Source organism: Leguminivora glycinivorella, chromosome Z, assembly GCF_023078275.1.
Source record: "Leguminivora glycinivorella isolate SPB_JAAS2020 chromosome Z, LegGlyc_1.1, whole genome shotgun sequence".
NCBI lineage: Eukaryota > Metazoa > Arthropoda > Insecta > Lepidoptera > Tortricidae > Leguminivora > Leguminivora glycinivorella.
In genome coordinates, this window is record NC_062998.1 from 16,988,995 (window position 1) to 17,004,460 (window position 15,466).

At 37.0% G+C, this 15,466-nt stretch overlaps 1 protein-coding gene across 1 annotated transcript in view; it reads right to left on the reverse strand.

Annotated features, from left to right (window-relative positions):
* The window catches only part of LOC125240824 (ATP-binding cassette sub-family C member 4-like), a 48,441-nt gene extending 34,051 nt beyond the window's left edge, over nucleotides 1-14,390 (reverse strand). Inside the window, exons 1-5 of the mRNA XM_048148950.1 lie at nucleotides 13,990-14,390; nucleotides 13,743-13,829; nucleotides 13,331-13,416; nucleotides 12,361-12,517; nucleotides 828-1,038 (exon numbers count right to left, since the gene is read on the reverse strand). Of these exons, the coding sequence (XP_048004907.1) occupies nucleotides 828-1,038; nucleotides 12,361-12,517; nucleotides 13,331-13,416; nucleotides 13,743-13,819 (531 nt within the window). The 5' untranslated portion in view covers nucleotides 13,820-13,829; nucleotides 13,990-14,390. The remainder of the gene's footprint in view (nucleotides 1-827; nucleotides 1,039-12,360; nucleotides 12,518-13,330; nucleotides 13,417-13,742; nucleotides 13,830-13,989) is intronic.
* Nucleotides 14,391-15,466: the final 1,076 nt, after the last annotated feature.

A 15,466-nucleotide genomic window follows, 5' to 3' on the forward strand; every position in this document is an offset into this window, starting at 1 on the left:
TTACAAACAGACCACTTAACTGGTCATTGGTCGATTTTATTTCGGTTCAAAAAGTGTTAGAAATGTCCATTATGGCGGCATGGCCGACGTATCCATCGGATTTAACGAGATGTGAGAAATAAAATCTTGAATTGTGATTGTCACGTTCGGATACTTCTGTGTCATTTTCACCTTCGTGATTATTCTCTATCATTATATGAATAGAAGACTTCACTAGCGAAGGTCATGACAAACTATCGCGTTAGAATTTATTTACATTAGGTAACAAACAAAACACGAGAAAACCATCATCATCCTTTGACCATGAAAGCGGTGACTCACCACGTTAGCAAAAAGAACACCTATACAGTAAAGAGCAGCATTATTTAAGACTATTAAAATTGCGTTTAAACAAGACCTTACGTCATATATATTCAAGAAGTGAATTCTCTATTTGTGTACAGTGAACCGGGGAGGCTTTATGAAAATTTGGGCTTCTTTGATGATATTTGAACAGCCTTAAAATTAACATTCATTATTTACTCCGTCAATCTACTATAGATAATCTCGAGTTAACTTACAGTATGAATTTAAACTAAAGTTTCAACGTCGCCCCTGCGTTTCAAAGCCACCTCGTTTTACGGTATTGACAATTTAGCTGAAAGAATATGAAAGTGTGATTGATTTAGCATTGCTCCGTTCGGAGTCCCTGTGAGTCTGGATGCATAGCTTAGGGATCTGCCCTGTCAGCAATACCGTCATGCGTGTGAACGTAGGCTCCTTATGTGGCATTGTTTCAGCCCGTATGTGATCTACAGTAGGGGCGTATGCATTAAAATGCATGTTACCTTGCGATATATGAGAGAGCAGCAGGCGACGCGGAACTTCATGCCCATGTGCAGTATGGCCATCATGTAGGAGTGCACGACGAGCACGTTGAGCGCGGAGCACAGCACCACGGCCGCGGCGTACCAGTAGGCGTCGTTGAGCGACACGGGCTGGTCCGCCCGCATCGCGTAGAAGTCCACCAGCTTGCCGAGGAACACCGGCTGCGCGAGCCTGCCAACAGTTAGTGCGTTTTCACATTATCCGATATCCGTTATCGGATGTCGGACCGATATCCCGTTTATTACAGGCGCCATCTTGGATTTTTTCCATTGAAATGCTTCCGATATCGGATCGGATAATGTGAAAACGGACTTAAGCCTTCAAGACTATATTGTCCGTGATTTTAGGTCTATCGTGCAATTTTGCACTTGCGGTTTATTGCGGGGGAGCATTCGTTGTCGATTCTTCTATAAAGTGGGAAAATGGTAGAATTAACAAAAACAACGATATTATCTTGCCGCAAGCATCAATAATGCAAAAAGTTTCTGAAGAGGTTTGAAAATCAGAATTACGTTGGTAAACATTAGAATGATGTATACTCGCACTACACAGTGACAAGAATGAAACGGTGATAAATATCAATCAATTAAAGCTACAATAGTACTTGTATTTATGATAAACATTCTGATCTAACTCGCATGCATTTACGTGCATACTAGTAAGATAAATAGGTAGTTTCTAAGAGAAAAATGATCATACATATGAAGTACTAAAACCTAATCATTAAATTTTATCGCTACAACTAACAAAATAAAATGAGTAAAACTTTCATTGTGTGACATTTAAATGCTATTTGATGGAATATTACAATAACAATCAACTGGAATACTTTTTTTCCAAATCAAACTATGCTAATTGAAATATAGAATAAATACTAAACGCAGTATAAATCTAAATCTGATACATTAATCTACCGAAGTACCTAATGTGTGCTCACTTCTCGGAACCGTCAGACAAAGTATGAAGTCGCGCATGGTCAAAGAAGTTGATAAGTCCTTTCAGCATCAACGGCTGGTGTATCCTAGCAAAATAAACGCAATATATGATCCTGCATGGTCGAGCTCATGTTCTTCATAGATAGGCAGATTAATGATAGCATTTAGTGTAACGGCCCAGCCATAACATTGGTTTAAGCGCGACAGCGGTGAGCGGCAGCCATACGGTCAACCAATTTGAATCCTAGGCCACTCTAGAACCCTGTCTCATTTAAACCATATTCTATTTGCCATAAGAAGTCACATTGACGTTTACTGTGCAAAGGTTCTACAGTGGCCTAGGATTCAAATTGGCTGACCGTACGTGCGAATGAAAAGTCCCATCGATGTGTCTCGCTCCAATGTATGGCCGCCGCTCACCGCTGTCGCGCTTAGACCAATGTTGTGGCTGAGCCGTAAGGCCTGAGTGGACGCTCAGAGCGGAGCGTTCGGCGGGGCGAGCGAGTGCCCTGCTACACTCAGGACTTACACTTAGAGATTCAAATGTTTTTATTCAGATATATAGAGGTTAAATCTGAAAATATTTAAAAACATTTCAATTTATAGGATCGGTGAGTAACGTGTAAAATTAGCATCATCAATTCAATGCATTATAGGGTACATCATCTATTAAAAGTTACCTTGCCCTAACGTCTGAACTCTGATTTTATTTATTATTCCTTCACGCGCCCCTATTTCAGAACCAATGTAAATAATATTTGCACTTTGTGTCACACTTAGGGCCCGCCACATCTATCGTCTCGCGAGCGTAGCGTCGGGCCAACTGTATGGAAAATAATTTTTAAGAAAAAAAAAACCGCCTTCCTTTGGGGTTCTGGTGATAAATACTTTCAAATGTTGGATTATGTTATCAATTCGTCTGTATATTTTTTAATGTTTGTTATTCGATATCTCCGTCATTTCTGAACCAATTTTGAAATCTGGATGATTCTGAAGTACTTACAGATGAGAATGATTATCAGAACGGAACTCTAACCAGGGGCGGCTCACTCTTCATCAGCAGTTCCACTGCACCAAATGTCACTGTTCTGGACGTAAGTGCATGCTGTTCTTATAAAAATACCAAAGTCACTATAAGTGTGCCGTTCAGATTTGAGGAGTTCCGTTCTGACCATCATCAGCAATTCCACTGCACCAAATATCACTGTTCTGGACGTAAGTGCATGCTGTTCTTATAAAAATACCAAAGTCACTATAAGTGTGCCGTTCAGATTTGAGGAGTTCCATTCTGACCATCATCAGGAGTTCCACTGCACCAAATGTCACTGTTCCGTACGTAAATGCATGCTGTTCCTTTAAAAACACAAAAATCACCATATGTATGCCTTTCAGATTTGAGGAGTTCCCTCGATTTCTCCAGGATCCCATCATCAGAACTGGGTTCTGAGAAAAATGGGACCAATCTGTATGCATATACATTCAATCAAAAACAATTTTTTCAAAATCGGTCTAGTAACGACGGAGATATCGAGGAACAAACATTAAAAAAAATAAAAAAAAACATACAGACGACTTGATAACTTCCTTTGAGATTTGGAAGGCGGTTAAAAAGACGCCGCGTCAGGTTTCGCCATACAGTTGTCCCGACGCTAGGCTCGCGAGACGCTAGATGTGGGGGGCCTAAGTGCATGTGACACAAAATGTACGATGGATACTGCATTAAGTATAACAATAAAACACTAAAAATGCGTACACTCTATAAAAGATGTTTCTATTTTGAACACCGACATTAGCGTAGACGTACCTGTAGCTACTTACTGCTCTTAACCTTTTAATTAATTCTGGTAAATTAAAGATAATTAAAATAATACGTTGCCAAGCATGACGCGTATTCAATCAAGTCTGTAGTTAAGTATTACACAAACTGAAGGTCGCTGCTTCTGGACTGATAAGTCACCTGAGTTTGTCATGTCATAATAATAGATCACCCCTAACCGGTGATAGCCAGTTACATACTTTAAGTACCTACGTTTAAATGCTTGTTATATTAGCGAATTAGATCGCCTTATCAAACACTGTAATGTAGACGTTGATTGATCTGTTTATAATACTCGAAGCATTTTATCCATTTTTTTATTGGATTTCACTAACACGAGTTTCTAATGTACAGTCAACCAATTGTAACCCTAGGCCACTGTATTAGAACTATGTCATAGTGACGTTATAGATCAGATTGTAAGAAATCTCTTACTGCTTGTCATTTTGACATGGTTGTAGAGTGGCCTAGGGTTCCAATTGGTTGACTGTACGTAATTCATTAGAATTAGAGCTCTACCATTCTACATCTAGGAAAAACCGCAATGTTTTGATGTATTTTACAGAAATAAATAATACGCACATTTTCCCCTACAAAGAACGTTGGTGTTTCGATATTTTAGGGACATGCTTGAAGACCTACAACTGACCCAGAATTACCTAGTTAAGATATATGTGTATTGTGTACCCTTACGTTTGCTCATACGTAGTTGACAATGACCTAGATTACAATCTGAGCTTAGCAACGCCTTGAGCTAGTGAGACCTCCAACTTGAACCATAACATCTGAATCGAGATTAATTTAGTTTTTCACAGAAAATAATAAATTTATTACGAGTATAAATATTACAGATCCGCATAAGTTATTAAGGTATTATGTTATAACAAAGGGGACGGAAGGAAAAAACATTTATTTACACAAGAGCAAAGTCTGAACTGATGCTGACACAGATAACATAAATTATTCTTGATTCATCTATTGAGCTGCACGTGTGATCCAATATTAATCATGCTGCTTTGTAACAATGATACCAGGAGTACTTGTATCACATAATACTTACAGCTAATTAAATTTAAAGTTACTGTGGGTACAATATAGTAAGTCGGCTTCTATATAAGGTGTTAACAAATTAGTCACGGATATTTTTACGGCAGATTACAGTACTCCGCTCCAGCAGGGTTAGCACATGATTGCCGCGAGAGTATGTCGCCGCGAGATAGACTACCCGTCCTTATGTCATTAATATACTTAGAAGAAGACGTGTCATCTAGGGTGGAGCGAAAAAACACTTTTCTGGAATTAGCAAACCTAATAGTTATCAATCAATGTCATTGAAATTTTGAAAATCTCATACAAACCTAAAAATTCAAATACAGTATTATGTTTAGTATATGTTAGATACATATCAGTTAGAAGAAACGTGTCATCAATCTCGCGGCGACATACTCTCGCGGCCATCATGTGCTAGGCCTACAGGAGTATATTTATGTATGAAACATCGTAGGTTTTGTTAAAACACCCTGTTACTAAAATAATTAAATGAGAGCTCTCTAAACACTATTAACGTGACATGAGAGACAGTGTTAAACATCCTGATAGGCAATTACATTATAGAGGATGGTAATTTAGAAAATAAATGAAAATATTTTCTTTGTTAAGGAAATGAAAACAAAAAAATCATATGAAAATTTTGTATGAATTTCTAGTGAAAGTTAATTGTTTTGATGTTAATTAACGTCCCTTAAAATATCCGTGACTGATTTGATAACACCCTAGAGGTATATAGTCCCAAAATCGTCTAGAAATCGTTCAGCGCATAACCCATTTCGGATATGAGGATTTGATAGCAGTGGATTTAGTATAATTTCCTGGGTCTCTCTACCATGGGTTTTAACGATTTCGAGTTAGGCACTGGTCCCATCGCGAGCTAGTAAGCTTGTTAATTAGGTAATAGTTTGAGGTCGTATTTTTGTATATCAAAAATAAGTAAGTAAATTCATGAATTATAAATTAACTTATTATTGTTACAGGAAACAACTAAAACAATGTTTTTTTTTTTTCTACAACTATAACCACGTGGGGTATCTGGTGAGTAAATTATTAAAACAGTGAGCCCTATCACATGACATCATCTTTGCTTGAATATTTATTAATGGTAGCCACTAATTAACACTGTATCCGATGGGAACCTTTGTCCTGCTCGCTTCGTGTTCAGTTCAGTTAGGCATGATATAATAGTGGTACCCGTAACAATTAGTGGTATTTATTCTTAAAACATTGATACCGAACACGCTAGTGAGCACAGATTATTTAAAAAATGAAGACAAAAATGAAGACAAAAACTTTAGTTCTATGCATATTTAGTTTTAACTTGAACTGTCTTTTTCAGTACTTATGGTGCTTTTAACCCACACTAGTGCGCAAAGTGGTACATTTCTTATCATGTCGAAACTTCAAAATTAAGGTCATATGTACTGAAAAACCGACCAAGTGCGAGTTGTACTCGCGTTGCAAGGGTTCCGTACACTACAAGAAGGGCTTAAGCGCCTCCTTTTTAGTAGGAACTTAAGTCATTTTTGCGAATAATCGATATTTTGAACAAAACGTAACAGAAATGAGTTTATATGTAATATTCAAACGCGCATTATATATAATATCACACAATTTCGAGAGATTTGGTAACTCCTTGCAGCGGCAGTGAGTGAAATTCGTAATTTGAGTTTTTTTTCTTTTAAGTCCAACTTACGCTTTACTTTAGATTTCTGATAGGTTTTCCTGTAATCTATAGATTGAAAACTATCTCGTGTATTTTTTTGAAAATTTTACTCTTAGTAGTTTCGGAGATAAGGGGGGGGGGTCATTTTTTGCCTATTTTCTTAAATTACTTAAAAATTACTTAACTAAAAATTATTAAAAAAATATTTTTGAAATACATAAAAAGCTCTTTCGTTTGATATGTAACACAATATAGTTCTAGAAACTTTGATTTTTAATTTTCACTTTTACCCCCCCAAAAGTGGCCCCTATAATTGAATTTTCTTAATTTAAATTACATGTCCGTCTTTGGGTCACAGGTTTACATATGTGTGCCAAATTTCAAGTTAATCGGTTCGGTAGTTTCGGAGAAAATTGGCTGTGACAGACGGACAGACAGACACACGAGTGATCCTATAAGGGTTCCGTTTTTCCTTTTTGAGGTACGGAACCCTAAAAACATCTTACAATACACGAACGAAGAGGAAATTCTTAACTCGATTTAAAACCCTTCCATCGTGTTTTAGTTCATCATCAGCATCAATCGTTTCATACTTCCACTTTTCCGCACTTGTCATCAGACATCTGATCCTATTATTAACCTTTAAACCGCTTAGAATTGCTCATTGAGCGTGCTCTTATCGACGCGGGTAGTACGAAGTTGAACTAATATTTGTCTTGTATATTGATGACCGTTCTTACCTACAGGGTAGGTACCTCCATGCTAAGCCGAAGCCACAACAAAAGCTTTCTTGAGAAACTTTAGGACTGAGTCAATCTGTGATTTATAATATTTATTCTCATTTATCATACTTCTGCTATAACGGTGCGACCGACGGTTAAAAGGTTAATTAATTACGAGTACCTATTACGAGTTTACGACCGTTCGATGCAGAGCAAAGAGGATCGAGTATTATCTATAGAGAGTTACTGTCAAAGTAAAATGTGTAATCACAGTGCATAGACTGCCATCTCTCGACACAAACAAAACTTTTGAACCTCAGTTTTGACAATTTGGCCCATATGCTTAGCTTGATATGTCTTAAAATGTCAAATATTAATATTAGCGCCATCTAGCCGAGCGTTCCCCAAAGGTGTAACGCCATCTTGGCCACCGTACCTTTTTCTCTATGGCTTTGAGGTACGTTTTTTTCTTAGACCTTATCCGTCTACATAATTATACGGAGTTACATATGTCTTTGATGCAGAGTGGGCAAGTATATTAGTGATACTTGACCGACCTCGGTACAGGTTGCAATTGTTATTAGTTAGATAACACTTTAATACAACAAATGCAGCTAACACAGTGCACCACAATGTCATCGCGGAGAAAAAGTACCAAATTAATTTTATCCTTTTTACTAGTTAGGCGCACTCGTAGTCCGTCCGTCTGTCACAGTACAGCCCGTTTATTCCGTACGCCCTCGCAACAAAATATACCTAATTTAAAAAAAACAATAAAGATACGAAAATTATCACGAAGTTACAAGTGCCTTAATATTAAGGCTGTTAAATAATAGATTATGATGTCATTTTTGCTCTAGAATAAAAAGAAATGCTGTGTGGCATTTCAATTATTTCAGCCACATACAAACATATTCCGTAAATAAATTCGACCACATTCTTTTTTTTTATACTACGTCGGTGGCAAACAAGCATACGGTCCGCCAATTATGCTTCATGTAATATATACTCGTAAGAACACTGAAAACCTTAACGACTAACAAGGAAGGAGGTTCTCAAGTTGCAAACGTCAATCATCGCATTTTTTACCTAAGCGAATTTTCGATTATTAAATGTTGCCGTTATCAAATAGGCACGTAATACTCTGTATTATAGGTACCTAAGATAAGTAGAAACTGTGGAGTGTGTAATTGCAAGTTTCATGTCATGACCGTGACACATTTGTGAATTTGGTTGGTATACGCTCAGTCGCTCAAATAGTTAGTGATTACGTAAAACTGAAACTGTTGACTACCATCGTCAGCAATATCTGTGGGCAACCTAATTAGTAAAGAGAGGGAAGTATTCACACACAAGGATTTAATCACACAAAATTACCATTTTATTGCTTTTATACACATATGTGTGTTAGCGGAGAGAGAACAGAGAATTGCTTGTTAAAGCCAGTGATCTTATTTCAAATCAAATACAAGGTTCTAGATTTTGAAAAAAAAATCTTATGAGACGTTGCGCTATTTAAATTCATAGTCTTCCGGTAAAAAGAAATTAACGAAAACAAACAACGACATGACATTGACAGTAGCATTACTTAAACTGCCTAATAATACGAGAGGCTATCTGATATTATTATATTATTATACTGTGCCCGTGTGGTGACGGGTTAAGAATTTCACCACCCCCTTTCTTCCCGTGGGTGTCGTAGAAGGCGACTGTGGGATATGGGTTAAATTGTGGCGTAGGCGAGAGGCTGGCAACCTGTCACTGCAATGTCACAGTTTCGTTTTCTTTCAACCCCTTATTTGCCAAGAGTGGCACTGAAACCTGAGTAGTTTCATGTGCTCTGCCTACCCCTTCATGGGACGCAGGCGTGATTGTATGTATGTATGTATGTATTATACTGGCTTTTTCCCGCGGCTTCGCTCGCGCTAGAAAGAGACAAAAAGTAGCCTGTATCACTCTCCATCCCTTCAACTATCTCCACTTCAAAAATCACGACAATTCGTCGCTCCGTTTTGCCGTGAAGGACGGTCAAACGGACACACACACTTTCCCATTTATAATATTAGTATGGATTAAGTAAACCACGTCGTATTAACGTTATGCAAGAGTTTCGTTTCACCTTCACTATCTGTCCGTTAAGGGGACAATAACACTGCTGGTGCAAAATATCAATAACGTTGTTTTTCGCTACTTTAGGTTATATGAGCCGTTCGTCGAATAATTATCATCCAATCAATGAACTTGGTATTTTCGTACACACAAAAACAGCTTGTCTAGTCTAGACGTCGCCGATATCAAAAAGATGCCTCGTAAACGGGTATTCACAATTAACTATTAAATTACGATAAGATTACTAAGTACTAGTATAGTCTCACTAATGGTAGTCTTGCAAAAAGTAGATATATTTTTGAACATAACAGTTATAATAGCCAAAAAACTGTCATGCTGCTACATACCTACATATTACAGTGCAAAAATTTAGCGAACGCTTTAAGGGTGACCGATGGTTTGTTGACCCTAATACTTACGCCCCGGCGCCTCACGGCACTCCACACGGCACGAAGGCACCACGTTAGGTTAGCCCAATGCGGATTGGGAATGCTGTTCGTATACTATCAATGTATTTTATAAATTAACTAGCTTTTTCCCGCGGCTTCGCTCGCGTTAGAAAGAGACAAAAAGTAGTCTATGTCACTTTGCATCCCTTCAACTATCTCCACTTGAAAAATCACGTCAAACGTCGCTCCGTTTTGCCGTGAAAGACGGACAAACAAACAGACACACACACTTTCCCATTTATAATATTAGTATGGATATTAAACTTTTATATGATATTGATAACATAGCACACAAAAGCATATCTCACCAAATAAATAATCTAGATGAATAGATTGAAAATTGTACCTATGGCATCTTTACAATTTCGAGTATTTATCCACCGAGGTATACCGAGAAAACTAAAGCAATGAAATTATTAGAAACATCTCGGGCATATATTTTATTTAAAAATTGAACCTTGGTTTGATCAAATAGTCCATTATTTACGCGCTGTATCTATCTGAAAAAATGTGCCCGATATTATTTGCTACTGTATGTATTGATTCAAGACTGTATTTTGCGAAATTATTAAAACAAAAATGTGTTACATATACATGTTTACCTACTACACATTTGTCTACTATAATCATAAAAACTGTAAGATGATTTTAGAATTTACTAGTAGGTTACCGTAGAAATATTTCATTAGCAATTTATGTATGAGTCATCGGGTAATTCCAAGGTTTATTTATTAGTTTTATTACCGAGCTCTTACCGATGGCAACTAATGCAGTAGTGGTACAACACCGTAGTAATTAAACTAATTAATTATGTATACTTAAAAAAAAACTTTGCGGTAACTTGTGGAAATAACTGTCACCAAGCGTAATGAATAAGGGTCACCAGTATCACAGTATAATAAAGAGTATTATTGTACAGTATGGTCACTTCCGCTCCCCGCTGAAAGCGCCGCCGACCCCCTGTCGGTTACCTCACAGTTACCGCCTGTCAAAAACACGAACAGTCAACCTGTCATATGTTACTCATACAAGCATGGTACGCGTTCACCTACACGAGCTTAGAATGTGTGCTAGGAACGCACCTCTTTCATATATTTGATCGCCAGTGTCCGAGATGTGCCAGTATGTAATCACGAGATGGTTATTTGAGGGTAACCGGAGACCTCCGCCGACATTTAGTCTCTGAAGTGACAGATGAGATACTTAAGTTGATGACTCGTTTAGACTACAATAAAGCCAAGCCAAGAGTATATAAGCGTAATGCGCGGAGCTTAATTTACGCTACAAAATTTATACAAAAGGCTTGACTTTATTGAATCCTAATGAGCAATAGATCAGTGGCTGTGTTGTGTTCATATTCGTAATTGATAAAGCTTATTGGCAATCTATGATGTAACTAGTCAATCAATTGGGAATCACCATGTCTTTAATCGTTCAAGGGGTGCTCGGTTGTCTATACAAACATACAATACGTGCCAAACAATACCGTCACATATCACATAATAGGTACAGAAGTGCCAAAAAATATGTATACTGAACTTTATTGCCTGTAAAATTGTAAATTAAGGTGTGTATACATATTTTCCCCCCATTACATTTATGTTTATTTTTATAAAATAAACACGTTAACGTAATGTGTTCTTGTTATAGAATATGCCTGAGGGAGAAAGGCTAAACGGGTCTTAGCTTAGACAAAGCCATTAGGTACCTTCTCGAGTTTCAGATCGATACATCAAACTTTATTACTAGGTAGCTAAGTACATGTACAGTCGCCATCAGATATATAAGAGCGCCCGAGGTACTCAAAAATATCTGAACACGCCTCTATTGCCTAGGCGTTAGAGGCGTGTTCAGATATTTTTGAGTACCTCGGGCGCTCTTATATATCTGATGGCGACTGTACATGATCCCTCAATTAATAAATCGGAGGCGAAAAGTGTAAAACAAAAATAATAATGATGAAAATGAAGACAAAAGATATAGTGCGAAACCTTAAAATTATTCAACAATTTGACTGGATCGTCGTATGATCAATTGATAACAGATGCATTTTGCTCTGAGAACTGTAGATTATTAATTAAATGAAGAGGCTCACACATGCCGTAGCGTAGTTTGTATTACGCTACGGCGCGCGCTATGTGTATAATTTATGCGCATGGTATGGTCTAACGTTATTTTAAGCACAAAATTCAGTAACTTAATAAAATATCAGGAAAATGAATTCTACGCCAATCCGGTACGAAGCCTGTGACTAATTAATCATTTAAAAACCAACCTTTTGTTTCGTGTAATTACACTGACCTCATATAGTTATCTTGCCCGTGGCTTCGCTCACGTTAAATTCGAAAATTGCGGAATTCTCCGTACAAACTTCCACCCCCCTTATAGGAAAGTAGGCGGAATCAAGCCGCGTTGTATCAAGCCCTCCAATCCCTCCATACTCTCCATACATTTACTATGAACGGTGAATACGATTCGACGCTTCGCTAATGGACGCAGTTTCATAAGAAATGCAGAAGGCGAATTAATGAGATTCGACGGCGAACCAAGTGGACGCTGGACGCCAAGCTTAAGCGTCACTTTGAAAACTGCTAGAAAATCTCCAGCAAAAGATGTTTTTTGTTGTTTAAGTACGTTAGAAATTTAACATAATTTTACTATATTATAAAATTCTAGTTAGAAAGTTATAACAAATAAACCAAGTGAGATACAAGGAAAAATAACATTACATACGGAAATAACTTACCGTATGCCACACTCCATAAAAAGCAGCACTATTCCATACAGCATGCACCTCACGGCGTACGCTCGCAATATTACTCGGAGGAGACTCGGCGTACGCTTGGTACCAGCGCGAGCCACCTCCTCTTCCCAAAGACGAGCAAATTTGTCACCGAGAGGACCTAAAAAAAAAAAAAGTTGAATAAAATTGAAATAATGGGCATTATCCAAAGAAGTCTCATTTACTCTTTCTTTTAATAATTGATGTACTAAGAAACATACTCCTAAAATAGCTAAGCAAGAGGCATACAAATAAAGGCAAAAAAAGCTGATTAATCGACACTTCATAAGTACAAAAGATAGATACACAGTACAAAAAAATTGACAACTGATGTGATTGTATTATTTACCTATTTGGTATGCCTTTGTTAGTCAAAAGAACAATATGTGATCATCACAGAAATATATGTCCTAACGGTTTTATAGGCAGGAACACTACCCACTAAGCCAAATGTAATTATTCTCATAGACCTTTGTACCTGAACCCCAAACACCAAATTCATAGTTGGTAAGGTCAATATGGATAAGTGTGTCACAGGGAATAGTGTGTCTGGCCTTCACATTTGACCTGTTTAAACCAACGATCAGTGTTTATTGAGAGTTCATATGTTTACCACTAACTGTAAATAGCAAGTAGCAAAAGTATGAAATCGCAAAACACACGAGACAATAAGTAAAGAGGTCAAATGTGAAGGCCAGGCACAATTCCCCTTATGACACACTTACCCATATTTACCTTACATCCCTACTGAATAACTGTAGGCATGAGCAAATATTGGTTGGGTCCTGAATATAAACAACATTCTAACTCAACTATCTGAGAATTGCCTTCAATATTTTTATGGACAGCTGAGAGGTGAGTCCCAGATATGAAGATTTTCTAATAGGAGGTAAAAGTAAAATGTTCATGATAAATAAAGAATATTATGATATACCTGATGCATGTTCTTTCAAAGGTTCATATAGGTTTTCCTCTTCCATTTCCTGCTTCAAGCCCTTCCAAAAAATTGGCAAAGTCCATCTAAAACATGAATTCTATAGTAAAATTATGCTACAAAACTACCTATATCCTTCCAGTCACACTTTATAGTTTTAAAAAGGAGTTTAACCGAAACTAAACTATTCACCAATGAGTAAATTGTATTATTATAATATGAGCATTAAATCACCACATATTTAAAATAATTTCCCTAATGTAAAATCATAACAACTGAGCAGCTTTGTAACTTTATTAAGTTAATGAACAAGTAGAAAATTAAGTTTACCAAAAACAATACATAATAGACATGTGTGAGAAAGTTAATAATTGTATGCATAAGTATAATTGAATGAAATAACCACACTTACCCAAATGTGAGAGCCGATAAAGGATTTGCGTGCGCTCTCGGGTGTGCAGGACGGCCTTTTTTCTTCGCTGATTCCATGTTTGCTTGCCTAATTGTAATTTAATAAATATCATTGGTTTATGAATTATTAATTCACCATAAACAATTACATAATGCTATCAATATACTATATTAATTTACAGTATCGTATCGTAAGTTCTTAATATTACTAGTTAAGTTTGCGTGGTTTGAAAGTTATAAATACTTACTGAACGTCGTTCGTCAGCTGATACAAGAAACATGAGCTGTATAGCTTCAGGAATGTAGAACAGACATAACTGCCGTAAAATGCTACTATATAACTAGCAACAAGTCACAAATCAACAGTATATAATTATTATAGGAGTTAGAACTACCTACAAGACACCCCAAAATAAACTGCTAAATATTGTGGTAATGAAATATACCCGTACTCTTGGTTAGTTATAAAGAAGGTTTTTAACGTCGGAACAGAAATTGAATCACAAGAATAAATGAAATAAAAGAAATATAGTAATAAAGTAAATAATACTAAACACAAGAGATCATCACCAACAATTTTTTGACGTGACGGCTAAACAGGGAAAATAACCACTACACACGACACAACGCGAATGAAGGAAAGACAGGAGAGAACAAATCGAACAGACACAACACGTCGTTGTAGTGTAGACTAGACTAGACGTAGTAGACGACCGGCGACCGACGACCATCGATCTACAATAGGGACTGAGCTCACACTTTTTTTGCCATACTAAATTGAACCTTATCACCTGCGCATAAAGGCGTTCTTGACAGACTAGCAAAAGTGTGTCCACATGAGAGGGTCAAAGTTGGGGCTGGTGTCCCCATCGACTTACAATAGGGACTGAGCTCACACTTTTTTTGCCATACTAAATTGAACCTTATCACCTGCGCATAAAGGCGTTCTTGACAGACTAGCAAAAGTGTGTCCACATGAGAGGGTCAAAGTTGGGGCTGGTGTCCCTCTCGCACGTGTGACCAGTGTTAAAAAATTACTATAGTAGTAGTATTTTTACCTGTATGATAACTAAGTTTATAAACTTCTTAAATTATTTTCGTATTATATCAAGGCAAGGGTATTAATACCTTGTAACGAATTGGTAAGTCATTATTATGAAGCCATAAAACCAAAAAATTGCGCAATTATTAAAAACCTTTAATTGGGTATTAGTAGATTTGGTAGTAACTTTGAATATTGACTGGTATCCCCAAATGATGACAGTGATGACGTCATTCAAATGATTTTGATAGTGGTAATAAGTGCGAGAGGGACACCAGCCCCAACTTTAACCTCTCATGTGGACACACTTTTTGGCCTAACAACTCATTCTGGTTTAATTATAATTCTGTGGGTGTCCCTCTCGCACGTGTGACCAGTGTTAAAAAATTACTATAGTAGTAGTATTTTTACCTGTATGATAACTAAGTTTATAAACTTCTTAAATTATTTTCGTATTATATCGAGGCAAGGGTATTAATACCTTGTAACGAATTGGTAAGTCATTATTATGAAGCCATAAAACCAAAAAATTGCGCAATTATTAAAAACCTTTAATTGGGTATTAGTAGATTTGGTAGTAACTTTGAATATTGACTGGTATCCCCAAATGATGACAGTGATGACGTCATTCAAATGATTTTGATAGTGGTAATAAGTGCGAGAGGGACACCAGCCCCAACTTT